The sequence below is a fragment of the Martes martes genome (genome assembly GCF_963455335.1).
Source record: "Martes martes genome assembly, chromosome: 3".
Taxonomy (NCBI): Eukaryota; Metazoa; Chordata; class Mammalia; order Carnivora; family Mustelidae; genus Martes; species Martes martes.
Genome location: NC_137890.1, coordinates 182,755,404 through 182,783,308, shown reverse-complemented (window position 1 = coordinate 182,783,308; position 27,905 = coordinate 182,755,404). Strand labels below are relative to the sequence as shown.

General features: G+C 37.6%; 1 protein-coding gene across 1 annotated transcript in view; it reads right to left on the bottom strand.

The window, feature by feature from the left end:
* Nucleotides 1–27,905, bottom strand: part of ALS2 (alsin Rho guanine nucleotide exchange factor ALS2) — a gene marked incomplete at its 5' end in the record, with an annotated part of 87,739 nt that overhangs the window by 8,846 nt on the left and 50,988 nt on the right. The window contains 17 exons of the mRNA XM_080799455.1: nt 581–738; nt 1,575–1,692; nt 6,059–6,223; nt 7,130–7,263; nt 11,342–11,419; nt 11,762–11,873; nt 13,003–13,167; nt 13,953–14,051; nt 15,141–15,206; nt 15,327–15,529; nt 15,868–15,934; nt 16,335–16,405; nt 16,950–17,078; nt 17,479–17,610; nt 21,378–21,540; nt 24,686–24,751; nt 27,700–27,880. Of these exons, the coding sequence (XP_080655581.1) occupies nt 581–738; nt 1,575–1,692; nt 6,059–6,223; nt 7,130–7,263; nt 11,342–11,419; nt 11,762–11,873; nt 13,003–13,167; nt 13,953–14,051; nt 15,141–15,206; nt 15,327–15,529; nt 15,868–15,934; nt 16,335–16,405; nt 16,950–17,078; nt 17,479–17,610; nt 21,378–21,540; nt 24,686–24,751; nt 27,700–27,880 (2,107 nt within the window). The remainder of the gene's footprint in view (nt 1–580; nt 739–1,574; nt 1,693–6,058; nt 6,224–7,129; nt 7,264–11,341; nt 11,420–11,761; nt 11,874–13,002; nt 13,168–13,952; nt 14,052–15,140; nt 15,207–15,326; nt 15,530–15,867; nt 15,935–16,334; nt 16,406–16,949; nt 17,079–17,478; nt 17,611–21,377; nt 21,541–24,685; nt 24,752–27,699; nt 27,881–27,905) is intronic.

Below are 27,905 nucleotides of genomic sequence, written 5' to 3'. Positions count from 1 at the left end.
CCTCCAGCCCCATCTTTTGCCACATTTACCATCCCATGACACACTACATGTTTTATTTAGTCTGTCCTGCTAGAATGGAAGCCTATGAGAACACACAGTTCCTTGATGATTAGTGATGTTAGGCATTCTTTCAGGTATCGGGCGATTGTCTGTATCTCTCCTTTAGGAAAAAAATTGTCTATTCTGGTCCTGTGTCCATTTTAAATCAGATTATTAGTGGTTTTTTTTTTTTTTTAAGCGTTGAGCAAGTTCTTTATATATTTTAGATATTAACCAAATCATTATCAGATATATCATTTGCCAATACCTTCTCCCCATCAGTAGGTTGTCTTTTTGTTTTGTTGATGGTTTCCTTCCCTGTGTTTATTGCACAAAGTAAAAACATGTTTTTTGTTATTTAATCTATTTAAGAATCTGTGGCACAAAAACCATTTTCTTGATGAATAATTTCTTCAAGGAGGAGAAGCCGTAATGATTCTTCACAAAGCTGTAAATCTCTAGACTCAGGATGAAGACACCCAAGCGTTAGTATAAAGCAGTGTTCCACAGCTTGCGGACTTCAGCGAGAAGGATCTCCTACCTCACCAGCTGGAAAATTCGCTTAAGGTAAGACTTGATCTCCTTCACAGCCTCCTGCAATAACCGGCGATTGGCTCCCACACCCACGTATGTCATTCTGTAAACTGCAACCAGTGTCTCCACAAGCCTGCCCAGGGGGTGCAGGGGGGTGTCACAGGCCTGAACAGGAAGAGGATCACTGAAGTCAGTCAAGGACTAACAGCAGAAACAATCAACCAACAAATAATAAAACAATTTCATAAATGATAAACAATTTTCAAAACGGCAGGAGTCAACTTTTGGATCGGGAAAATTCAAATACCTCAACTTTTCTGAAAGTGCTGAGTCTACCCAAATTATATGGAGTAGGAGTTTCTAATCTTAATCAAAGAATCCTTTTGGCATCTTGGGAAAATAGCTCTGGATATACTGATAAATATAATTAAGCTATAAATTTCACAAAAAAAATGCTCAAAGATACACCTCTCCTATTTTTTGTGAAGTTTATAGCTTAATTATATTTATATAATATATATTATATATTTATATAATTACAACTACTTGACAGTTGATTATGCTCTAATATTGTCACTCTCCAGTTCCCTTGACTTCTCTTGATACCGCTTCCTGCAACCCCATATCAATGCACGTCATGCTTTAAAGTGCAGCTAATCTTATGGGGTTTGAGAAGGATGCAAAGAGCATAACCATGGGGTGAGGGCAACATGATTTATTCAACCTCTAGTCTGCTCATGTTACTAACAAAAAGCCATTTTAAACTTTGACCCTTGTTCTCAAGAACTCCCTTGAGCACTTCACAAAACTTAGAAAAGTTCTATCATCACGATAGGACAATATTCATGTGGAAATGTGCTTTTAGTAGCCAGAGAATTAACAAAGGGAATACCTGGAAAGCAAAGATAGGATCAGAGTACCAATAAGCTTGAGTGCACTGGAATGATACACTGTAGTAGCTGCGTCACTCATTCACAAGACCACTGTAATTTTGACTCTACCTTTATTAAATATTTCTTGATGTCATCATATTTCTCCACAGAGAAGGCCCCAACATGCTGAGGAATGAATTCCAAACTCTCCAGTGTCTGAGTCTGTGAACGACTTAATGTCTCTGGACTGTAAAAAGGCAAAAGAAAGCCCATTATGTATTTCACATCAAGAAAACAAAGCAACTGTAATGTGCACATGAAACACTGTCATCAAATAAGGAGGAAATGGACTACCCAGCAGTGTTTGGCCCAGATGAGCTCGTGACTGGTAACTGACCAGCTAGGAGATTTTTCTAACAGTCATTCCAGTATCATTTAATGTTACTTCATTCAACTACTTCATTCAACTACAATTAATTAATGAGGATTTTGCTTCAATATCAATGATGGTGTCCGGAGGTACTATAATGCTAGCCTGAACAGAAAACTGGTGACAGACTTGTTAGTGACAAGAGAAAAATGGAATAAGAGAGAGGAAGTGGTGAGGACAAACAAAAACGCATGAAAGGGCAGAGGAAGAAGGGAAATGAGCTCAAGCAAAGAGATAATGAGGACGCTATAATGGGTGGTGAGGTTAGTATGTAATGGGTAAAGGGAAGCTTTGGATGAAGAGGCCACGATAAAACACATACTCAGTAATCAAGAGACGTTTTTGGTAATGGTATTCTATTATTAGATTAGAAATGGTATGCAATCATTATTATTATCCTATTTTAGATAAACAAGCCCCCAGTGGTTGCAACATGTTTTATTATATAAAAGTTCATTCAGGGGTGCCTGGGTGGCTCGGTCGTTAAGTGTCTGCCTTCGCCTCAGGTCATGATCACAGGTTCCTGATGGAGACCTGCATCAGGCTCCCTGCTCAGTGGGAAGCCTGCTTCTCCCCCCAACTACCACCTCTGCTTCTCCCCCCCAGTACCACCTCTGCTTGTGTTCCTTCCTTCACTGTGTCCCTGTCAAATAAATAAATAACATCTTAAAAACAAAACGAAACAAAACAGTCCATTCACTCTCATCCTTGGAAACACCCAACAACAGCTAACCAAGGTCAACCAGAGGACCAGAGTCTCAGCATTTAGACAGACAGGCTCTAACAGTGAAGGCTGACCATCAGCATCACACACAGGGTAGAGTCCACAGCTTTCATGATCCTAAGAGTCTCCATTTCTTCTACTAACAGAATGAATATAAGGTAAAAATCATGAACTTCAAGAATGAAACACCATACCCAGTTTCTGTTTATCCCAAATACGGGGGGGTGGGGGGGCGAAGAAACCAAACTTCTTTCTATACAGCAGGGATCATCAAGTTCTTTGGGCCCAAATGCCAAGCAATGCTGTGGGAGTTACCGGCCAAGTTAACGAATAAGGAAATATGCAGTAAAGCAGACGGAGGGAAAACAAAAAAGAAAAGGAGAACAAGGGAAAAAATAAGGAAAAGGAAGGAAGGAAGAGGTACAGCTGTAATCTTGCTTTCAGTGCTGCAGAACTGCGGGGCCACCTCCTCCTGGTCTCCAGAGGACGCTGATGACAAACAGGCAGGCTCGTAAATGGCAGTTGCCCTCCAGGTAGTGCCTCTTTTTTCCCTGGCCGCTTTCCCGATTTTCCCTTTCGATTTGATTATGAGGTGTCTGTTCACGGGTATCTTTCTTTGTGGATGCAGTTTGCTCAGCTTCTTGAATCAGCACATTTGCCTTTCACCAAATTTGAGAAGTTTTCTACCATTATCTCTTCAAGTATTTTTTTCATCCCCATAATTTTTCTCTTCTCCTTCTGGGATTCCAAGGACACAAACATTAGATTCTCAGGTCCTTAAAGCTCTATTCCTTCTCCCCCCGCCCCATGTGTCTTCTCTCTGTTGTTCAGTTTGGATAATTTCTATTCATCTATTCTCAAGTTCACGGGCTCTTCTGCTGTCATCTCTATTCTGCAACTGAGCTCACCCAGTGATTTTATTTTGGTTATTAGATTTCTTAATTCTAAAAATTTGATTTGGTTATTCTTTATAACTTCTTTTTCCTTGCTGATATTTCCAATTTTAATAGTTGTTTCAAGGGTGTTTGTGATCGCTCATTTGGGCATTTATATATTAGCTCCTTTAAAAAGTTCCTGTCATTATGTCAAAATTTATGTTGGGAAGTCATGGTATGTATTGACTGTCCTTCCCAAAACGAGGTGGTAGTTCTTTGATTGCCAAGTAGTTTTGGTTTATATTCTGGACATTTTTGAGTACCATGTTATGACGCTTTAGGTCCTGTTTTTATCCTATGAAGAATATTGACAGGCTAGGGGAAGGGAGGGAAAAATAAAATAAGATGAAATCAGAGAGGGAGACGAACCATAAGAGACTCTGAATTACAGGGAACAAACAGGGTTGCTGGAGGCGAGGTGCATGGCGGATGGGATAACTGGGTGATGGGCAGTAAGGAGGGCACGTGATGTAATGAGTACTGGGTGTTACACGCAACTGTTGTATCTCTGAACTCTATCTCTGAAACTAATAATACACTATATGTTAATTAAATTTAAATAAAATTTTAGAAAAGAATGTTGATAGGCACAATAAACATAGTAGACTTGAAACTATTATCTTTAGAAGGATTTGCTTCCTGAAAGTCCCCTAAAGCAACATGCAATATTCCCTAACTAGTCAGGGTATTTTGCTGTCCACAACAAGGCTAACAATGTGAATAATGGTGACTATCTGCTTTCCTTCGGGGACTGTGGAATCCGGACAGTTGCTAAGCACAGAGTGTTTACGTGAGCAGCCCACAGTAAGAACCGGAGGCACTGAGTCCCTAACAGGCTTCCCTGAGCAGAAAGACTGTACATGTGTGGCTGAATTTTACTGCTGGGGACAGAGAGTGTGCCTCTACGGGACCCCTCAGAGAGCAGTTCCCCTCCAGACAGTGCCTCTTTTTTCTCTAGTTGCTTTCTCGATTTTGTCTTTCAATTCAATTATGAGGTGTCTGTTCACGGATATCTTTTTTTTTAGGATGCAGTTTGCTCAGCTCCTTGAATCAGCACATTTGTCTTTCACCAAATTTGAGAAGTTTTCAATCATTATTTCTTCAAGCATTTTTTTCACCCCTCAGAAGGAAGACAGCAGGAAGCTCACACGTGGATTCCTCCACACTCTGCCCGGGTCTCCTCTTACGATCCGGCTGTACCTCCTCACTGAGATGCTGCAGGAACTCTTACAAGGACGACTGGGTCTTGTGAGTCCCTCTAGTGGATCACTGAACATGCAATTGATCTTGGAAACCTCTGAAACAGCTGACATTTTCGTTTCAGCCTTCTGTGGGCAGTGGTTTCCATGTCAGTTCACTTCTCAAAGCCTCTGCGGTCCTGTTTAGGTCTGTCTGTGAGCATACCACTCAGTGGGCAGTAGTCTGGGACCTGGGTGGAAATCCACCTATTAGCTCAGTTCTCAAAGTGTTTGGCGTGCTAATTAGGACCAAATCCGCACAAAGCAGGTGTAGGGTGAGTCCAGGAGTTCATAAACAACCTTACAGAGTTGCTTTCTCGAGCTCTTCGCTCTCCGTTACCTCCCCTGCATTTTCTGGGCCTCTATTAGATCCTCAGGCCGGAAACTGCCCACTTCTGTGAACGTACCACGTCGAGGGCGAAGCACTGGGAGGAGAGTGAGCGAGGCCAAAAAACCAGTGGGATTTGGACATGACTATTGGACCTGAGGATATACCAACAGAGGAAGAAGTTTCTTCTCCCCCAAGAGTTTTTCCTGCTCCTGGCTGCTCTAGCAAATGCCATTGCCATCCCTGCCACAGAAGTACCTGGAGGCTAGAGCCTGAGAAAATGAAAGAAAAAGGGAGAAAGAACACGGTGTGTCTCCTCCATTTCATCTGAGCTTTAAGAATCTCTTTTTTGCATCTTGAGCCAGAAGCAGAGGGTTATTTCTGGAGCTCTGTCTACACACCACAGTGCTTACGCCAAGGTTTCAGGTTACACTGAATTCAGGCTGAGGGACACTGAAGTTAAAAAATTCACAACTAGGGGTGTCTGGGTGGCTCAGTGGGTTAGGCCTCTGCCTTCAGCTCGGGTCATGATCCCAGGGTCCTGGGATCGAGCCCCGCATCGGGCTCTCTGCTCAGCAGGGAGTCTGCTTCTTCCTCTCTCTCTGCCTTCCTCTCTGCCTACTTGTGATCTCTGTCTGTCAAATAAATAAATAAAATCTTAAAAAAAAAATTCACAACAAAAACAACTAGTAACTGGTTCGATGGTACTTGGAATTCAGGTGTTCTTCCTCAATACACTGGCTGATATTTTCTTTGCAGAACAGGTGTCCGTGTATTCTGCCTGGTTTTATAGTTAAGTTCAGTAGACGATAAAGGGAGGTGTATTGTATCTATATTACCAGAAACAGAAAAACATCACTGACTTTAAAATTGTATTTTGAAGTTAAATATGGCAAGGCTTGCCTACTTTTTAAGTTTCAACTTCCTCTAACACTCTGCCGGGCAGGCATTCACTCACCTGTCTCTGTGCTGGCGCCGACTGGTGGTCAGGGCCACAGCAATATTGTCCCAGGCTTTCCAGACTTCCCCTTGGCCTGGGTTCTCACAGCCCAGTTGACGCCAACATTCATCAAATACTGCTTTCCACTTTTCGTCAGCTGACACTGCCAGGTTTCCCAGCTTCCTGCTAATAAAGTCACATCAAGCTTCTATTAATCACTTCTTTTGTGCAAAAATTCTGAAGAACAGAAACTTTCTCATATACAACTGGGAATGCTTCTGCAACAAACCTGCCGAGACTGGCAGTGGTTCTATTTTATAAACACTGAATGGAAATTTTAAAGGAACGATTTTTAGCTACTTAATGTTTCTTAGGTACTAAAGCGTATAAATGGTTAAGTACGAAGCGCATCAGAACGGACTCCTTTGCTGTCTACATTTTCACATAATTGATTTTGTAAAATTGATTTCTGTTAAAACAAGGACTTCCTATGCTTTGCCCATCTCATAAAGAGAACTGTAAAATGCATTATACTATACTGGGTTCTAAAAATATATCAAGCACCATCAGAACAAAGAATAGGAGAAGCTACCAAAATACAAAAACAAAGCTAATGCTGGAATCAATAAAGGAGAATAGATATGTGCCAAAAACATGGAGGCAGAACACAATACACTTAGAGATAGAGATCTTGTTTTCTTCCCCACATATGCAGAGTATACATAGGCTTTACATAGGCCTGGCCTTTACTTTTCAAAATCAAGCTGTGTAGGGATTCCATTTAAGAATGCTCTCTTTCAATCAGTTTGGGTATCTGCACCATTAGTAGTAAAATTAATCCCACACACAGAACTTTTATTTTAAACATCTATGCTCTGAGGCTATAATCTTAACCAAGACTATAGATTCTATTATAATAGCAGCAGTTGGCAATACAAGGAAGTTACACTTTGTTAAAAAATGACTTCAAAAATTCTTCTGCCTTAAAAAAAAAAATTGTTCTGTCATTAAAATATTAACCAGCTTTGATAAAAGCAAGACAACTCAAAACACTTAATGATCAATCCACAATTAACACCAGTTACTCACAAAACTTTGGGTCTGTCTTTATCACTCTCATACAGACTAGGCTTGAAGTAGGTTCCAGTGATTTTTATCCCAGATCCCCATTCTCCACTAAAATAACCTTCAATATAATCTCCATTTGGCATAGTCAGTGTTCCCTAGGTAAAGTTAAAGAAAATGTCAAATGTAGAAGAATTTCCAATTTAAAAATCAAAAGAAAAAAAAACCAAGTAGTTAACATTTTCCCTTAATTCTATCTGTCCCCAGTACTCTAAAAAAAAAAAAAAAGAAAGAAAGAAAGAAAAAAGAGTATGTGTATATGCATGTGTAAAAAGACTGTATGAGTGCTCGCTTCGGCAGCACATATACTAAAAAAGACTGTATGAAAATAATCCATGGGTAAAAGAAAAAAAAAATCACTGAAAAAACAGATAAAACATTTTGAGCCGAATGAAATGAACACAAAACTTCCCAAATTTATCCAATCTGGTGCCCAAAGACAAATTTAAAGCTATAAATGTCTATTTAGAAAATAAGAAAGCCTTCGAATCAGTAATCTAAAATTCCACCTTGGGTCCCTGGGTGGCTCAGTTGGTTAAGCATCTGCCTTCAGATCAGGTCATGATCCCAGGATGCTGGGATCGAGCCCTCCATCGGGCTCCTTGCTCAGCAGGAAGTCTCCCTCTCCCTCTGCCTCTACCTCTCTCTCACCACAACCCCAGCCTGGTGCTCTCTCTCCCTCTCACTCACTCTCTAATAAATAAATAAAATCTTAAAAAAAAAAATTCCACCTTACAAAATTAGAAAAAGAGCAGCAAATAAATCCAAAACAAGAAGGAAGAAGATAATAAACAGAGCAGAAATCAATGAGATTTTTAAAAAGAAAAATCAATGAAACTGAAATTTGCTTCTTTGAAAAGATACACAAAATTGCCATTAACTAGATTAATTAAAAAAAAAAAAAAGACATGAAATCCCAAAATCAAGAATGAAACAGGGGGTACTACAGTAGTCTTACAGAAATTAAAAAGGTCAAGGAAATACGAAGAGAACAACTTTATGCCAACAAATCTGATAACTCTGATACAACAGAAAAATTCCTAGAAAGGACTAAATTACCTAACTGACTTGAGAAGATGTGGAAAATATGAATAGAAGGAAATTGAATTAAAAACTAAAAATCGTCTCACAAAATAATGCTCAAGACCAATCTGGTCTCAAAAACATTCAAAGAAGAAATAATACCAAGACTTCACGAGCTTTTTTAGGAAACAAAGTAGGAGGGAACATTTCCCAATGCATTCTATGGTGCCAGTTTTACCAAAGACACACAAAGACCTCATGAGAAAAGAAAACTATAGACCATTATCTCTCATATAGATATAAAAATCTTCAATAAAATATTAGCATTAAACCCAGCAAAATATACAGTTATACATCATGACCAACTATGATTTATCCCAGAAAAGCAATGAATATAATACACCATATTAATGAAGGACAAACATTACATGATTGATCTCAACAGACACAGAAAAAGCTTTCTGAGAAAATCCGAGATGTATTCATGACAAAAACTCTCAACAAACTAGGAACAGAACTATCTCAATCTGATTAATCTATGAAAAATCTTTAGCTAACATCATACTTAATGGTGAAAGATTTAATGCTTTTCTTCTAAAACAGGAAACAAGGCAAGGATATCCACTCTTACCACTTCTCTTCAACATTTTACTGAAGAACCTAACCAGTGTAATCAGACAAAACAAAACAAAACAAATCCTCCATATTGCAAAGGAAAAAGTAAAACTGTCTTTATTTAAGTCAACATGATCCTGTATAAAAGAATTCCTAAGAAATACACACACACAATTCACACCAAACTCCTAGTAGAATAAATGAGTTCAGCAAGGTTTCAGGATACAAGAACAAAATACATAAATCAATTTTATTTTTATATAATAGCAACAAATGATCCAAAAATAAAATTAAAAAACAACTCTCTTTACAATAGCATTAAAAAGAATACTTGGGGAGGGGGGCACCTGGGTGGCTCAGTGGGTTAAAGCCTCTGCCTTCGGCTCAGGTCATTATCGCAGGGTCCTGGGATCGAGCCCTGCATGGGGCTCTCTGCTCAGCAGGGAGCCTGCTTCCCTTCCTCTTTCTCTCTGCCTGCCTCTCTGCCTACTTGGGATCTCTGTCAAATAAATAAATAAAATATTTTAAAAAAAAGAAAGAATACTTAGGAAAAAATTTAACCAAACCAATGCAAGAGATACACACTGAAAACTACAAAATATTGCTGACAGAAAATTAAAGATCTAAATAAAAGGAGAGATAACCCATGTTCATGGATTATTATGTATTATTAAAAATGGAAATTCTCCTGAAATTGATCCACAGATTCAACACAATCCCTCAAACTCTCAGTAGGCTTTATTGCAAATATTAAGAAACCAGTCCTAAAATTAATATGGAAAGGCTAAAGATCCAGAATAGCCAAAACATTTTTTAAAATAACAAAGTTGGAAGACTTACATTTCCTGATTTCATAACTTACTAGAAATCTATAGTAATCAAGGCACTGTACTGTACTGGCACAGTAAGAGATAAGTAGATCACTGGAATACAATTCAAGAGTCCAACCCCCCCCCCCCCGAAAAACACCCCACACATTTTATGGTGCTTAATTTCAAAAAAGGTGTCAAGAAAATTCAATGGGAAAAGTTGCTGAGGCAACTGGATACCCACATGCAAAAAGATCAATTTCGATATTTAACCCACACCAAACACAAAAGTAACTCAAGATGAATTATAGACCTAAATATAGAACTTTTAGAAGAAAATCTTTTTTTTTTCTGCATGCAAGCAGTGGAGGGAAAGAAGGGGAGGGAGAGGGAGAGAGAATCTCGAGCAGACTCCGCACTGAGCATGCGGAGCCCAGCACAGGGCTCAATCCCATGACCCTGATATCATGACCTGAGCCAAAACCAAGAGTTGGACACTTACCCAGTTGAGCCACTCAGGCGCCCCGAGAAGAAAATCTTAATAATCTTGAGTTAGGCAAAGATTTTTTGGACATGACATCCAAAGCCTGATTCATAAAAATTTCCTGATATACTGGCCTTCATTAAAAAGTTTTGTGCTTCAAAAGGCACTAATAAGAAAATAAAAGGAAAGCCATAGACTGTAAGAAATTGTGAATTCTATAGCTGATATAGGACTTATATCCAGAATATATAAAAAACCCTTACAATTCAATAAGACTATAAAAAAAGACTATATAAGCAAATTCTTAAAATATCAAAATATTTGAAGAAGTGTTTCACCAAAGAAGATACAGGAATCACCAATAAGAACATGACAGTATGCTCTACATCATTAGTCATTAGGAAAATGTAAATTCAAACCATGAAATACCATTTCATACCTACTAGAACTGTAGAAAGAAAAAAAAAAACAAAATAAAAAACATGGGCAAAGATGTGGAGAAATTAGATTCCTCATAAATTGATGATGAGAATGTAAAATGATGTAGCCATTCTGGCAAATAGTTGGCAGCTTCTTGGTATGTTTAATATCAATTTACCATACAACCCGGCAATTGCATTCCTAAATATTTTCCCAAGAGAAACGAAACATGTTCACACAAGAAGTTGTATTCAAATGTTTATAGCAGTATTATTCCTAATAGTCTGAGAAATATAGAGAAATATAGAAAAATACAGAGATATAGAGAAATAGAGAAAAATAGAGAAATCATCCCATGCCCATCAGCTGGTGAAGGGATACACAAAATGTGGTTTTAGAATACTATTCAGCAATAAAAAGGAATGAACTGCTATATAGGCTACAATACGGAAAAATCTCAAAAACATTATTCCAAGTGTAAGAAGACACAGAGAAGAGCCCACATATTGCCTGATTCCACTCTAAGGACAGACCTGAAAAGACAAATCTACAGAGTTACAAAGTACACTAGAGGTTGTCTGGGACTGCTGGTAGAAACAGAGAGTGACTGAAAATGAGCAGGAGATGGTGACAGAAATCTTTTTGGATGATGAAAGGATCTAAAATTGGATTGTGTGGTGATGGCTGTACAACTCTATATTTACTAAAAGTCACTGAAATGTACTCTTAAAAACAGGTGAATTTTATGGTAAGGTAGACTTTTTTTTAAAAGTCAAGGAAAAATTAGAAGATTACATTAGAGGAAGAAGAAAGTTAGTTTCCAACCTTTCCACTAAGAGTCCAGTCATCTGAAAATTCTCCCTCATATATAGTATCATCTTCGGAAAGTAAAACCCCATTTCCCTATGGGAAGAAACAAAACAAAAATCACAACAGACAAAATGCAAAGTAACTTAGAGTTCTTACACGTAAGAACTCTAAAAGTAACCTTAGAGTTCTTACATGTAAGAACTCTAAAAGTAACTTAGAGTTCTAAGTTACTTAGAACTCTAAAACTAACTTAGAGTTCTAACTCAAAGAACTTAAGACTTCATACAGCCATATCCCCCAAAGCCTTAAATAATCTTAAAAGACAAGAAAAATACTACCAAGAAGGTAGAACATTAATAAAATGATGATTTAAAAGTTAAGGGCATGGGAGTTTAAAAAAGTCAATAACTATAGGCAACGTATTCTACTACTCACCATCATTTTATTAAGGTGAAAGTTGCCTTCATAGTATAATCCAAACTGGGTAACTACCACACCATTCCCTTGACATACGTCATCTTGCCACATTCCCATATACTTTTCCCCCCTATATAGAAATAGAAAAGAAATGAAATGAAAAACTGATAAGGATGAGATTAAAAAAAACAACAACAATTATAACATGGAAGATTCCAAGCATCACCCCTTCGTTAGTATCTGTTCCATTTTTCTGATTAAAGTGTTTAACTCTGTGTCTCCTCAAACATGGAGCAATGTAGTACAAAGACGTCTTACTCAGAGCAACATTTTCTCAGGAATTTAATAATACAGTCTACCTGACATAGGTCTGCATATATTCCATTTATGTCCTTGATAATTGAAAAAAGGAATGCCAAGAATTCAACTCAAAATAATTTCATTCAAAATGTAATACATAGGCTCAAATACATGCATACTTTTTTAACTCCAAAACTTACTAACCTTAAAAAAACAAATGAGGCTTATCATACAAGAAGTCTCAATTCTTCACAAACTCAAACTCAGAGAAATCTTACTAATCTCCACTAAAAAAACAAAGTAGGTATGAAGTGCTTGTTAAATAATCATGGAGTTTACTAATAACATCTAAATTTTAAAACCCCACATTATAAAAATAACAGGAAGGGGGAGAAAGTAGATATTAAGTCCAAAAGCAAATCAGGCTAAATCAAATATGGAGGCAAAAGAAATACACTCCTCCCCAAGGTTTAGTTAATTGAATTTAAGCTTGATTCCTGGGTTGCTAGCATGGTAACAAGTCCCCGACCTAAAGACAGACCTAAGCAGAAAGGTGTTTTGATGCCAGTCTATGACCCCAAAAGGGAATTTCCACTGGTTGCCTCTGACCTTTTACTCCTATTATCTACAGATTGTTTTATAGGTTTTTCTTTTTATAATAGTTAAAGATTTTGTAATCTCTATGACACTAAAAGCTTTGTACATGTGGAGCTTTAGGAAAATGGCACCAAGGTTAATTTTGAAAGATCTTGATCTTGTAAAGAAGTAACCAATTATCTGGTTTATAAGCAAATGGATAAAATGATGCCTGACAACTGTGTCATCTTATTGAAAAATAGCTCAATACTATCTAATTAAGATCTTAGCTCACCCTTCATAAAAGCATTGCTGTTACTGGAGAAGTACAGGAATTTTATCCTCTATCAGTCAATGTTGAGATTAGAAGCAGAATACTGTACCTAGTGATATCATCAAAGACACCATATCCTGCTTTTTTATCCATTACCCATTGGCCAATGAACATGCTGGGAGAAGAGGAAGTCAATTTTCCACTTCGCAGGAGACCATGACCATGACGCATGTTATCTTGAAAACAGCCTTCAAACACTTCACCAGAGGCATAACTGTGGTTACAAAGAATGGATAAAGATCACAAAAACACTGAATTCTGATGTTCATTTTTACAAAGTTTAGGAAATTCAAAATTATACTCATGTCCCACTGGTAGCGATAATTATTTATTTACATGATTATTTTTCACCAATCAAAATTTTTCATATTTGAATGAATGAGGCTTAGAAATTAGACATCATGGACAGTATTCTGTGTTAACACAGGGGAAAACGTGTATTTTTTTAAAAGATTTTATTTATTTATTAGAGAGAGAGTGAGAGAGAGCTTAAGAGGGGAGAAGGTCAAAGGGAGAAGCAGACTCCTTGTGGAGCTGGAAGCCCAATGTGGGACTCGATCCAGGGACCCTGGGATCATGACCTGAGCTGAATGCAGTCGCTTAACCAACTGAGCCACAGAGGTACCCGGAAAAATTGCATTAATCCCTCACGGGATAATTAAATAATGAGTAATCTCTGAAAGAATGATAGGCTTTGTTCACATTAGAGTTGTTTAATAAATATAAGATAAATTTATAAGAAAGACATTTAGCAGATTTTATGATAAAGTAAGGTTTCTAAGGTTTGAACAGTTTTGTTGAAAACTAAAAAATAACCTAAGATTTTTATCTTGTGATAGATAAGAAGTTACCTTTATAAGATTTTTAAAACAGTTTCACTCATAAAAAGAATAAATAAAATTTACTTACTCCTTGGAAATTCTGGCTACACAAACATTTAAGTCTAAATGAGTCTTTGAAAAAGCAACACCAGCCCAACAACCTTTCCAATGTTATTACCTATAGACTCCTTGACCACACATTTTTCCTTCTTTCCAATGGCCCACATAATGGTCTTCTTTGTTCAATGCTTTGTTTGGGATTCTGTATTCTCCATATCTACCACGGAGAAAAAAAAAAGGATCAAATGATACATTTGGGACATATTCACCTTTTCTACAGATGCACTTGTAAACATTTTAACAAGGAGAACAGGAAAAAGAACTACCTATGGTGGAAAGAGGTAAATGGGATTTTGGTTTAAAGTGTATCTATTATGATACCAAGCTACCAGCGAGTTTAAAGGAGTGAGGACTCAATCCCACTACACAGAGACATGTTTCAGCCCAACTCCAGTGAAAAACAGAAAACCTATGTCCTAAGCCTTTCTGCTACTAAGGAGCCACATGTCCTTGGATAAGCGCAGATACCCACCTCCCTCATCCATGCATTGCGGGGTGGGGTGTGTGTGTGTGTGTGTGTGTGTGTGTGTAAATGAGATTATCTAAAGTCTCCTTTCATTGTAAAATTCCATTAAAAGGAGATTAAAAGATATTATAAAAATTTACATCATCACACACACAAAAATCTATCCAATTTGTAATCTTTTTCATATAGTAATTACTTTCCTTACATAATATAAAATACTTCACTGCCATAAGTTTATTGTGCAAATATTTTGTGTTAGAAAACATGACAAGCTTATACAAAAATAATGTCACTTAAGTACCATTAGGATAATATATCATGTAGAAGATCTCTCCTTTAGCATATCCCAGAAATTAAAGATGACTTAAAATTACTGAAAGGAAAAAAAAGTATAACTACTGAAAGGAAAATCTGTCTATGCCTTTGTGTAAAGGGCACTACTATCTCAACAGTTCCCCATCAATATTACCCCAGGTTCTCAGTCTTCACCATTGAGAAATGGACAGATGACAGTCCCACTTTAACATACAGAAGGGCTGTGTCACTTGAGGTCACAAGGCTATCAAGGTAAATGATTCACTCCAGGGAAACCAAGACTGCTTCCTACATTCCCAGCCCTTTTATGATCACACACCCACATTGTAAGCCCTAGTACACTGCATGCATTTCTAAAAAACAAAACAAAAATCTATTTGTTTTGAAAATAACTCCTAATACATTAACAATATCATCAGTGGGCTAAAGCTGAATTCACTCTCATGTTTTATACAATCTTCTTACCCATCTTCCAAGCCATTCCTGAACATGCCAGAATACATCTTCCCATCTGGCCACTTCAAAACCCCTCTGGAAAGCATAAGCAAAAAATAATACACATCAATGAATGTTTCAGAGAACCGATACTTTTTCAGTATCGAATCAGGCTATCATCCCTTCACCCCATGCATAAATCTTCAAGGTTTTCACCTGCCATGAGGCTTCCCTGAAAGCCAGCGTCCATCATAGGTTGCATCCTTCAGGCGAGGATCCTTGTAGAAAGTGTATTTGGCACTGCGTGAGATGGGTGGTTCCTGCCTCTGAATACCGCTGCCACTTCCATAAGGCGGAAGATCAGATGTTCCCCTCAAGGCCTGATCCACAGCTTGGCTTATAGCCCGCAGCCACTTAGTCTAGGAACAAAGTAAGTGTCAATAAGCTTAAGGCAATAACTCATTCAAGCAACTGCTTTAAATCCTGATAGCTCTCCTTGCTGGGAATAATTTTTCCGTCACCTAATGCTTTTCTTATTGAGTAATCCTGACTGGCTCTTGGAATTCATTGCTGGATGTTCCAAATAAAGTCACATTCAAAAACAAAAAACAAACTTACAGTCTTGGTTTAACGAAGACTTACCAGATAATTATGGATCATTAGCCAAGGAAGAACAATTTTTATCTTTTCTTTCCTAGCATAAGAGACAGAAGTAGCCAGGCCAAAAGATCAAAAGAAAATATCATCATGGACTAACCTTTTCCTGGGGTGTTGATGAAATGAGAGTGAACTGCTCCTCGGGTGTAGTTATCTTTAAGCCATTCCTAAAATGTTCACAAGGATAAATACCGATAGGTATGACAACCTGTCATTATAGTATCACTCCTCAAATATGAAAAGCAACTTGTTTCAAGAGGAGCAGAAATCAATTAAATGTAAATGCAGACATGCCCTGGGTTTGATTCTCACAGTAGGAGATAGAAAGGACAGAGTCAATTTGCTCTGTGTTGAACAATGGGGATGTGAGCAATGGAGAAGCCCTTCCATCACTTATGATCAGCCATGATCTTCACAACAGGCCATTTTACTATCTATAAGCCAAGAAAACGAGCCTCATTATGCAGAATGGGGAGGACTCCTGAGCTTTTTTTCATGTCTAAGGAAACAACTTAGGTAGCAGAGGGAGAGAATTCGGGTGCGGGCCTGGAAAGGGGACACACTTACACACCACCAGCTTCTTCAGAAAGTGGCTCTGCCCATAGCGTAGCCAAAGGGAAAACATGATGTGTGGAAAACTGAAAGAAAGAACATGGAGACATATCTGAGAAAGCTCATGTGGACCCTGGAGTCTCTGCTATATAACCCCTTTCAAATGGCTGAGTCCACATGGGTGCCACCATCTCGGACACAGAGTCCCCATAACATAGCTAATCCCAGTGGGTTTTCCCATCTCTGCTACAAGGACACCTTCACATGGCTGATATTCATTTCAAGCTGGAAACTAAAAGAGCTCCCTGAAATGTGGCTCATACCACAAATGCAAGCTGAACATTTTTTTTTTTTTTTTTAATTTTATTTATTTATTTGACGGAGAGAGATCACAAGTTGGCAGAGCAGCAAGCGGAGAGGGAGGCAGGCTCCCTGCTGAGCGGAAAGCCCGATGCGGGGCTTGATCCCAGGACCCTGGGATCATGACCTGAGCCAAAGGCAGAGGCTTAACCCACTGAGCCACCCAGGTGCCCCTGAACATTCTCTTTTATTCAACAGTTTCAGCAAAATCACAATATTTGTATTACAAACTGAGGGCTTAATTAAGTAAAAGTTAGAAATCTGGCACACCTGGGCATGGACTAGGGCATCGTTAAAGAGAATGAACCAGTTCACAGAAAACCTCCCAGCATGCTGCAGAGACAGGGCTCGGTTACTGCTCTCGCAGAGCAGCCGACGCTCTGGCTTCCTCAAGGAATCCTGGAATTGATCACAGACACATCAGTGAACCATCAGAATTATGTTAGCACACAAAGAGAAAATGAAAAAGACACAAATCACACTTAGGAGAATTTGTCTCTCATAGCTTAGCTTGGTGTTAAACCTGAAGTTAGACAGGATCTGAACATTTAATAAAGGCACTCAAAGCAAATGAAGAAAAACACGGGAACAAACAAAAAGTGTTACGTGTTCAGAGAGGACTCCTAGAAATGAGGGTAGGTGCTGAGGTCTAGAGCTCCGATTGCTGTGATCCTTTGACCACCCTTAGAAAAGGGCTCATTAAAACATTATCATAAACAAGTGAGGAAAGGAGAAAATTTGACATTTGTTAGGGATACGCCTGCTGTTTGCTGGGGTAATGACAATTGGCATGGTTTACCGTCATCTTCCCCGGAAAGGTCTTCCAGAAGCCCAGTGTGTACTCAGCTTCCTTCCTTTTCCTGCCGAGATGGAGAGCAAGAGACTCGTAACAAGAACTGGAATCCTGCAGTTTCTGGTAGTCTGGAGATGTCTGAAAGCCAATAATTAAGGGGGAGGGGGGAGAAAAAGAATATAAAACAATTGTCCAGAGTCTCAGTGTGGCGTTGATACAGTATTAAATTTAGGGAAGAAATCCAAATGAAGAACAGACGTGGTGCACTAAAGGGGGCTGAGCAGAAAGAAGATTGGTTCCAGAACATTCTACTGTAAACATGTATATATGAAACAGAGGCATAATTCCAGGGGAGAGAAACAAACAAACTCCTCAGACAGTTATCAGTGAGGAAAGCAGCAGAGAACTCAGGATAGGGGAGGAATTCTCGAATGTTTTGGTCTCGGGAAGGCCCTCTAGTTTGCTTATCTGGGCTATATCTACTGACATTTACCATATTAGAAAATAAAGTTGAGAAATAAAAATAACCTTTAATCTTTATTAACTCACTTCAATTACAGTAACAGTTTAAATGAAAAATAACTATATTTTCCAAAACAACAACAAAATGCTTAGTGAGAAAAGCAGCATTATTCTACATTTTTTCAAATCTATTTATTATCTGGCTGACAAGATGACAGATTTCCATTTCTGTTATTGCATTTAATCTGCTGGTTCAAATAGATGCAGAAAATCTTACTTTATAAGGATATATAGTTGGAAGGCTAGGATTATTTTTACAGCCATTTCAAATAATAGTGGATGTCTTTGAAACTAAACCAAAAGTTGTTAAGTGGTAGGTTCTTAAAGAGTAGTGGAAATGTGGAATGTGAAACTATATTAATCAAACTTTTTCTACTGTTAAATTAAATCCACTGATCTATCTTACACTTTGGATAGATCTTTTACTTACACATGATTTTATAGCATGTGGATTAGACATCTGGAAAAATACTGGTTCACTGAGTTACGCAGACCTTCCAAATGTTGATACATTTTATTATACAACATCAAAAATTCTATGTTAATATTATCACCAATCTCATCAGAAAAAGTTGTCAAGTACTGGGAAACTGCCAAACTCAACAGCGATACATACGCGCTTCCCACATTTTACTTTTTGCTTCAGAGTTCAGATTTTATCATTCGCCACAAATAGTCAGTTGTTCTCCTTAAAGTGACAGGTTCATTTACTCATTTTTGAGAAAATATCTGCCTAATACCCAAATCAGAATAAACACAGTTATCTGTCAACTGTTCTTTCAAGTTAAAAAACAAAAACGAAAACAAAAACCAGTTCTCAACTCAAACAATAGTGATCTTGGGCTTTTTTCTTGAAAAACCTCTCTACTCCAGTATGCAGCAGAGCTGCTCTGCGTACTCCCATCCCATCACACAGAATCTTAAAAGATAAGTACTTCTGTGTGTGTGGTGATGGATTTAACGAGATTTATTGTGGATGATCATTTTACAATACATCTCTCTAGTGAATCATTACGTGGGATACCTGAAAATAGAATGTAACAAGGCAATTATATCTAACAACAACAACAAAAAATAGTCACTGGTTGAGGTTAAATAAAATTAATAATTTTTGCTGTGTCACCAAGAGTATTTCTAAGTGAAACTAGCATATTTTTACTTCTTTTGTTTTTTTAACTGCAAGCACATGGCAGCAAAGAACACAACGACGAGTCTGGTGCCACTGCCCTGATTCATGCTAAGGAGCCAGCAGTTTTGTCCATCCTTACTTCTGTACCATTGGTGCAAATGGCACACCATGGAAAAGCAAATGTCTTACTACCGTCCTGAAAACAGTCTGATCTTGTGACCCCTCTGAAAGGGTCTTTGGAACCCGCACAGGGGTTTGTGGGCCAAGCTTGGGGAACCAAATACAGGACAGGGTATAATTGCTATGCTAGGTGGAAAGCCAGCAGAAGGTAAAACAAAAGGATGACCCCTCACGTTCATGAGTAATTACTTTACATTCCACAATTCTTACAGTGATTCATATTCATTTTCCATTCATTTAAAAAAACATTTAATGGCATGTACTACATACAGAATATTCTGCTGAGTGTCAGGGATAAAAAAAAAATAAGGTACAATCTTTGTCCTCTGGGAGCTTAAAACAAGGCAGAAAAGATAGAAAAATATACAACACAGCAGAATAATGCAATGGTTTTGATAACAGGTTATCTATCAGAAGAGACAATATAGTAAAGCGGTTAAAAGAAAAGACTCTGGAGCCTCTGGATATAAATTCTAGCTTTACCAATTGTCAGCTGCACCTCAATTCTTTCATCTGATGAAAGGGGATAATTATAATAATAATATCTATTTCACAGGGTTGACATGGGGATTAAATGAATACATGTAACATGCTTAGTACCCGGCACATGGAATGCATTTAATAAATATTAGGTGTTTTTACCTAGAGAAATTTATAGGTATATATGATGTCTAAGCTGTACCTGAGACTTACTAAATAATAATGTGCAGTGTTGGGATATGGCCATGTGTTTTGAAAAAATTTCCCCAGATGATTTTGATCCCTAGTCCTACAGATCATAATAAGAGAATAATGTTGAAAGAGAGTACTAACAAAGCACAGAGAAAGGAGTAACTAATTTAAAGACTGGAAGAGGAGGGAATGTGGTATAGTCAGAGAGGGCATCATTTTCATGATAAAATGAGTTATGACCCAGGCCTTGAAATTTTCCCATAATGAGGATAATGGTAGAGTGTCTCATGAAGGAAATATAAAACATGTATGATGTTCAGGGATCTAAACAAAGAAGATAAGGCTAGAAACAAAAGACGGTATCAGATTATCAAGGGCCTTAAATGCCAAACTAAAGAGTCTGGTTTTTCACACAGATTTAGGACCCTTCAGATTGGAAAATCTAATACCAGACCCCCTGAATAGTTCTTAGCTGGTCTGGGGGGGAAGATCTTTGATTAACTGAAGATACATTGAGATGACATTTGCAGCTCAGTGGGTTACCTGTGTAGCTCAAACCTTCATTGTTAAAACTACATCAGTTTGAGTTAACACTGAAATCAGACTAAAGAAAAGATCTATGACCACAGTAGAATCAAATGTAAAAAGCCCACAGCAGTTTGAGGGTCACTCTAGAGGCTGCAATTTGTCCAAATCAGGAGGTAATTTCCAGGATTTAGAAGATTCTAAGATATAGGAGACCCTAGAATCATCCTGGTTTCTCTGGAGCACTTTAGAGTGGGAATAAAATGAAACTACACATTTTAGTACAGTTTCAAAGGTCAATGGCTCAGGACCAGCTTTAACATACACCATATCCTACAGTGGTACTAATTTTCTAGGACTCTACTCAACTCATTTCATACAGAAAGTGGACCACTTAACCTCTGAGAAAGTCCTGTAACACTGATTTCTCACAGCGTGTGCTAAGGTGACCAGAATCCCTGGCATGAGTCTATCCTGAGTCCTGTCCAGGATAACTCCACTGCCTTAAGGGATCTCATTACACAAAAGTCCAGGGTTTTAAAGAGCTCTGTGCAACCTGGATTAGTATGCACTCAATAAACTTCGACAACTATTGAGTGAGTAGCATAACTGGGTCTCGACTTCGGACACAGTTTCAAAAAATGAATACAAAATTAATCTTGGGAAGGTCCCGAAAAGAAACCCAATCAACAGCAAAGAGAACTTGATTTACCTACAAACTTTCTTCTTTCATGTTCTTGAAGACAAATAAATTTAATCAGACACATACAAATAGTAAATTAGTGGAGTCTGAGATCTTGGGGTAGCACAATCCAAACAAACAACCATGATCCTCGGCTTTCCCAAGAGTTCAAATGAGAAATTTACGGGAGCTTACCACTTCGAAACAAGTAGCAAGCTTTAGCAAAACTTTTGCATAATTATGAAGTCGTCTGATTGGCAAGAAAAACAGAGTATTCAGTATTTCCATCAATTGGGTGTTCTCATCATTTACTTCTGATAAATCTTGTAACAGCTCTTGGTTTTTATTTAGGAAATCACTGGAGATAGAGGAAAAAAGGAAATTTAGTTAATCTTTTTGGTATTGAAATATGCATGATAGTGAATAGACTACTTTTTTCGGAATGCACATATTTAGGTGCTATGACAGTGGACTATAAATACAATGAAATAAGTAGGTAAAATTAACAGAATTTCCCCTGCCTATAAAATAGATTTTTGCATATGAAAAGCAGCATATGGTAGCAATAGTAACTCTGTAATAGAGATGGTTAATCATAAACTATGCCTTGAGTTCTAGGAAATGAATCATACATCCCGCAGTTTCAGGGAATAATTGGAGACCAGCTGACACCATTACCTGTTAATTTCCAAGCCAAAAGTTACAGCAATAAATGGCAAGACTAATTGCTCTAATCAGTGGTTCTAAACAGAAATAATGGAGAAAAACAAAGCTCTTTGCTCCAACACAACTGATATGTAATATTAAAATACTTCTATTTAGTGCTCGCTTTGGCAGCACATATACTAAAATACTTCTAATTTCTTCTTTTTTTTCCTACACCTAATACAAATTTATTACAAGAGAGTAATGAAAAGCTGTAGGTACCAGTACTACAATTAACAGGAAACAGTAGAGCTAATTCTATGTGAAGACTGCAATGCTGAAATCTTCAAAATCATTTTAAACTGAAGTCAACATTTAGTTTTTATATTTAGTTTTATATAAGTTCATTATTAAAATCTTCTGCAAATTTTAATGGTGATCAATAATCCACTGAGACAATGATCAGACCAAAATACATAAAAGATGTGAAAGAAGAAAAAAGAAGATGTGAAAGAAGTAAGAGTTGGTGGGACAGAATAGTAGTTATTATCTGCCCCTTAATAAGCAATAATTATGTGCCAGGTACTACCCCGAGTGCTTTATAAGCATTATATTACAATTCTTACCCACAAGGCTTCATATGAGACAACGTCAAGCAAGGCTATAAGCAAGAACGAATCATTTTATAATCTCTTAGAGAATTAAAAAATAAATGTTTAGCTCTGAAATTATGAAATATTATCTTGGAATTGAAAATACGTAATAATTTCCAGGAGCCCAGAAGTTCAATAGCACAAAGTGGACTGTCTTATAACGCAATTAAGAGATCTGAGGGTGCCTTGGGGAACATGACCCAGATTATTATTTATATTTGGCTTGTGTGGATGTTTCTTCCTCCTACATGTTCTTCCTCCTACATGTTCTGCTGCTGAGATCAGCTAAGGACACTCATTTAACCCCACAGAATTGCTCTGCTTTAACCTGCTCCTGAGAGACTGAAATAGCTCATGTTGAACACATAACCTACTATGACCACGTTTCTTCTGGATGCCCAGTACTATACCAGAAATGTTCCAACTCTTTAAAGTCCTATTACTTTTCAGGATTCACTCAGGTCCTTGCCTATGGACTTTCCCCAAAAGGGCCTTGTATGTTCTCAGGAAACCTGAGCCAGGGACTGTTCAGCTTATCTTCTCTTGGGAGTTTTAATCCAATAGTGGCAATACTGCTCTCCCCTTACATAGCTGGGTTTGTACATGTTACTCAAAAATTAACACATTAGGGGCGCCTGGGTGGCTCAGTTCGTTAAGTGTCTGCCTCCAGCTCAGGTCATGATCTCAGGGCCCTGGGATGGAGCCCTGTGCCGGGCTCCGCACTCAGCAGGGAGTCTGCTTATCCCTCTGCCCTCCACCCACTTGAGCTTGCTCCCTCTCTCTCAAATAAAGAAAATTTTTTAAAAAGGGAGAAATTAATCAAATAGAAAACAAAGAAAGAAGTAACTAAAGCTTAATCTTTGAAAAGAAAATTAAAAAGGGTAAACTGCTGACAAAACTAAGATAAAAAGAAAAAAGACTCAAATAAGAAGAATGAAAAAGAGGGGATAAAACTGCAGTTATTATGGAGGTCAAAACATCTTAAGACAATGGTAGCAATATTATACCAATAAATTTGAAAGCTTGGGTGCAATAGTTTTCCAGAAAAATATTTCTTCTTGTGGCTTTAATTATAAAGTCCTGAACAGATCTAGTCATCCAAGAAATTAAGTCAGTAGTTTAAAAACTCCCTTTAGAAATGCCCCCAAAAAGCCATATGTTTTTAGAGATGAATTCCACAAAATCTCAAAGTACAGATATTCTCTATCTCATGCAAACCATTACAGAAAAACAAAGTTCCCACACTCACTTTCTAACTGCTAGTGCAATCTTCTTACCAAAACTTCAAGTTCAGAAAAGGAAAACCTCACATTCATATAGATGCAAAATCTTAAGTATCAGCAAATTGAATCCAGCAATGTACTGAAAAACTAATACAGGCAGATGACTGAACTTATCTTGGGAACTCAAGGATGTTTACCATTAAAAAAATCTATTGCTCTTCAACTTTCAGGAATGGAAGGGAACGCTCCCCTTCCTTTTTTAAGAAAGGAGACCTGTAACACTATAAATGATATTTACCAAAAACCTAAGGCAATCATCTTTAATGAGGAAATACTAAAACTATTTCCCTTGAAGATGAGAAGTAAGACAAGGGTGTTATTACTATGTTAGGATATAAGATCAAAGGCAAACATGGCAAGATATTAACATCTATTAAATCTGCGTTGTGAGTACATATTTGATATTCTGACTTTTAAAATAGAACTGAATTTTTTAAACTTGCTTTTGTCTCTAGGTCAACACTCGTTAAGAATCTACATTGTTCAGAATGATTAGCCTCATGTAAGGGGCCTTTTATATTTATTATCCAGAAGCTAATTGCAAAATCTTTATATTTGTGTAACACTTTGTGTTTTTCTCTATACCATCACATACACTATTTGTTACTCACAACCAGGGGAAAAAACATTTCCATTTTTCAGATGAAAAAAATTAGGCTCAATTTGGTTAAGAGAGTTGTCCACCGTCCCAGGGATAATAAAGAAGGACCCAGATCCTGTTTTTGCAATACCATACGACTTCCAATGATAATCAGGGGCTAATAATACCTGTCTTTTGTAAGAGTTAGTAAAAGTCTACACTTTGATTCATTTGATAAAACGATTATGCCAAAACTTTTCCTGGGCACTCAAAAACACAGAACACTATAAAATATGATCTTCGTTTGTTAGAATGGTAATTGGAAGGTATGTATTAGCTTACATGGCAGGCTTAGCAAGAAGCTGGAATCCTCCCATAACCAGGAAATTTGTAATAGATGTGCAATACCTTGAGCAAAAAAGAAAACACACATACATTAGCGTTAGATGAAAATTCTGAAGAACAAATTTACATAACAAGTATCTGGAGCAGGTACTTCTTGGTCTCACCAATAACTTTCAGAACTTTTGTGATGTCAACATTACAGTCATGAACGGACTTGACTGAAAAGAAGGGCAGATTATGTGATAATCACAATAATGAGGAGGGGAAAAAACCATTTTAGTAAAGATGTTAATATAATTGTAAATTTAAAATACAACTAAAATTATGCAGAAGATGCTAGGATTTGCTTCACAGATTTTTTTATTTATTTGACAGAGAGAGAGAGAAAGTAAGCAAGCGTACCCAGTAGAGGGAGCAGCAAAGCAGGCGGAGAGGGAGAAGCAGGCTCCCCATGAAGCAGGGAGCCTGATGCAGGGCTCGATCCCAGGACCCTGGGATCATAACCTGAGTCGAAAGCAGATGCCTTAACAACTGAGCCACCAAGAGCTCCTTTACTTTGCTAACTTAACAAACTTGAGAAAATATAATTAAAATAGTTGATTTTTAATGAAAATTAAGTCTTCAGAAATAAACGAGAGAAGGGAAGAAAATATGTTAAAAGAGCTCAAGTGAAACTATTAGAAAATGTCAGTTAAGTTTTGATCTACTGTTACAGAATGTCTTGATATACTGTTTGATGCATGTACATTTCTACCATACTCCCAGAATGGCAAAAGGGAATCAACGGACTTCAAGAGAAGGCAAATTCCTATTCAAAATAACCCAAGGTACCTTACACTTAAAAATGACCTTGATGTGGGGAGCCTCTGTGGCTCACTAGGTTAAGTGTCTGCCTTCAGCTCAGGTGATGATCTCAGGGTTCTGGGACCCAGCACCGCATCAGGCTCCCGGGGAGTCTGCTTCTCCCTCTTCCTCTGCCCATCCCCACTCACGTTCTCTCTCTCTCAAATAAATGAAAAATCTTAAAAAAAAAAAAAAAAAAGGGGGGGGTCCTGATGATAAATTAAATGTTATGTATGTTTTACCACAATTAAAAGTAACTTCTAAAATTCATAAACAGTGGGCGCCTGGGTGGCTCAGTGGGTTAAAGCCTCTGCCTTCGGCTCAGGTCATGATCCCAGGGTCCTGGGATCGAGCCCCGCATCGGGCTCTCTGCTCTGTGGGGAGCATGTTTCCTCCTCTCTCTCTGCCTGCCTCTCTGCCTAGTTGTGATTTCTGTCAAATAAATAAAATATTTAGAAAGAAAAATAAATAAATAAATAAAATTCATAAACAGTGGCACCTGGGTGGCTCAGTCATTAGGCAGTCTGCCTTTGGCTCAGGTCATGATCCTGGCCAGGGTCCTAGGATCGAGCCCTACACTGGGCTCCCTGCTCGGCAAGAAGCCTGCTTCTCTCTCTCCCACTTCCCCTGCTTGTGTTCCTGCTCTCGCTGTCTGTCAAATAAATAAATAAAATATTTAAATAAATATTTTAAAAACTCAGAAACAAATCAAGACTTTTTTTACTTGCCTCATCTATATGAATAAATTACATTAAAAGATAGTCCAAGGTATCAAAATAAAAGCATCTCTAAGTCCTGAAGTATCAGAGAACAAGAAATTTTTTTTTAAAAATTGTGAGATAAATAAGACAAAAAAGAACTACAATAGCAAAAGCTGAAACTTCACGCAAACAAAATCTACTTTAAAAAAGTAAATTGGGGGTGCCTGAGAGGCTCAGCCAGTTAAGCATCCAACTCTTGATTTTGGCTCAGGTCATGATCTCAGTGTCAGGAGACTGAGCCCTGCACTGGAGTCTGCTTAAGATTCTCTCCCTCTTCCCACCCGCCAAAGTAAAAAGTACACTGGGATCAATTTATGTTATTTTTCATGCCTGAAAGAATACGAAAGACTGCAACTAGGGTATTTCCTCTCAGACAGTATCTTCAAATATATTTAATATTGCTTACAATTAAAATCACATGCATCTCTCCACATATATATGCATAAATCTGAAAGGAAGTACACTAAAATTAACAATGGTTATTTCTGGTGGTAGAATTGCGGGCAACTTTAAGTATCTTTTTGACTATTCTTATTTGTATAATTTTCGATAATAAACATCATCACTAATATTAAAAATAACCTAAACAAAACACCAACAGAACATGAACTCCTTTTCACTGGCTCCTGGCTGTGGCTGTGTGATCTTAGAGCGCAACAAAGTGCCTGGCGCTTAGTGGGTGCTCGGTCTATACTTGCTAAATGGATGAGGTATTAATAAAGAATAAAACTTTCACTTCATATCAACAGCACTGGTGTCATTTTAATATGCATTAAAATAACAAATTAGACCTCACATCAAAATGGCAAAGAATAAATGAAGAAAAAGTGAGAAATTTTTAAATTTTCAAATACATTTAGGATATTTTATTTGAAAAAATTAAAAGAATCTTGGATAACTTATGGTAGATTTTATTAAGGAAATATCCTTATTTTGAAGATAGTATGGTCTCTTTAAACCCTCCATTTACACAACAATAAAAGAGACACTGGAACAACTCCATATTTACCATTAGCAGTTGGTCTTAGAATAATTTGTTTAGTTACTTATTTCTTCTAATTTTATCCTAATTTACTAAAGTAAGCGAAATTGTTCTCTAAAGAACCATATTTATTATAGTATATTTTATGTAAATTAAGAATATTCCATGTAAATTAAACACTATCAATCATTCTGCTAGACCACAAAAAGAAATGTAATTCATTATTTTTCAACCTCTTTTCCACTTAAAGAAAACTGAAACTTTAGCAATGCAGAACTACAGTTGGCTTAAGATTAAAATACTGCTTTGCAATTTCTATTACCTTATATCACTGTCCCTAATCTAGTCTCTTCTGATTAAGGAGCTGTTCTCCTTGGCAGAATAACCCTGCAGAGATTGAACATGACACGGGACTGGATACTTGCTCTGTATAACTATCCAAGAAGAGACTTGCATGCTTCAGAATGACCAGACTCCGGGCTTCCTTTATCCCATGGAGGAAGTTGCTCAGTGAGGCTCCGTGCTGACCAATCAGGTAACACAGCTTGCTGAAACGGCTTGCCACCTCCTGCAACAGCTGGACTGTGCTTGCGGTGCCCAAATTTTCTGTAACAGAGCGATGATGATGATG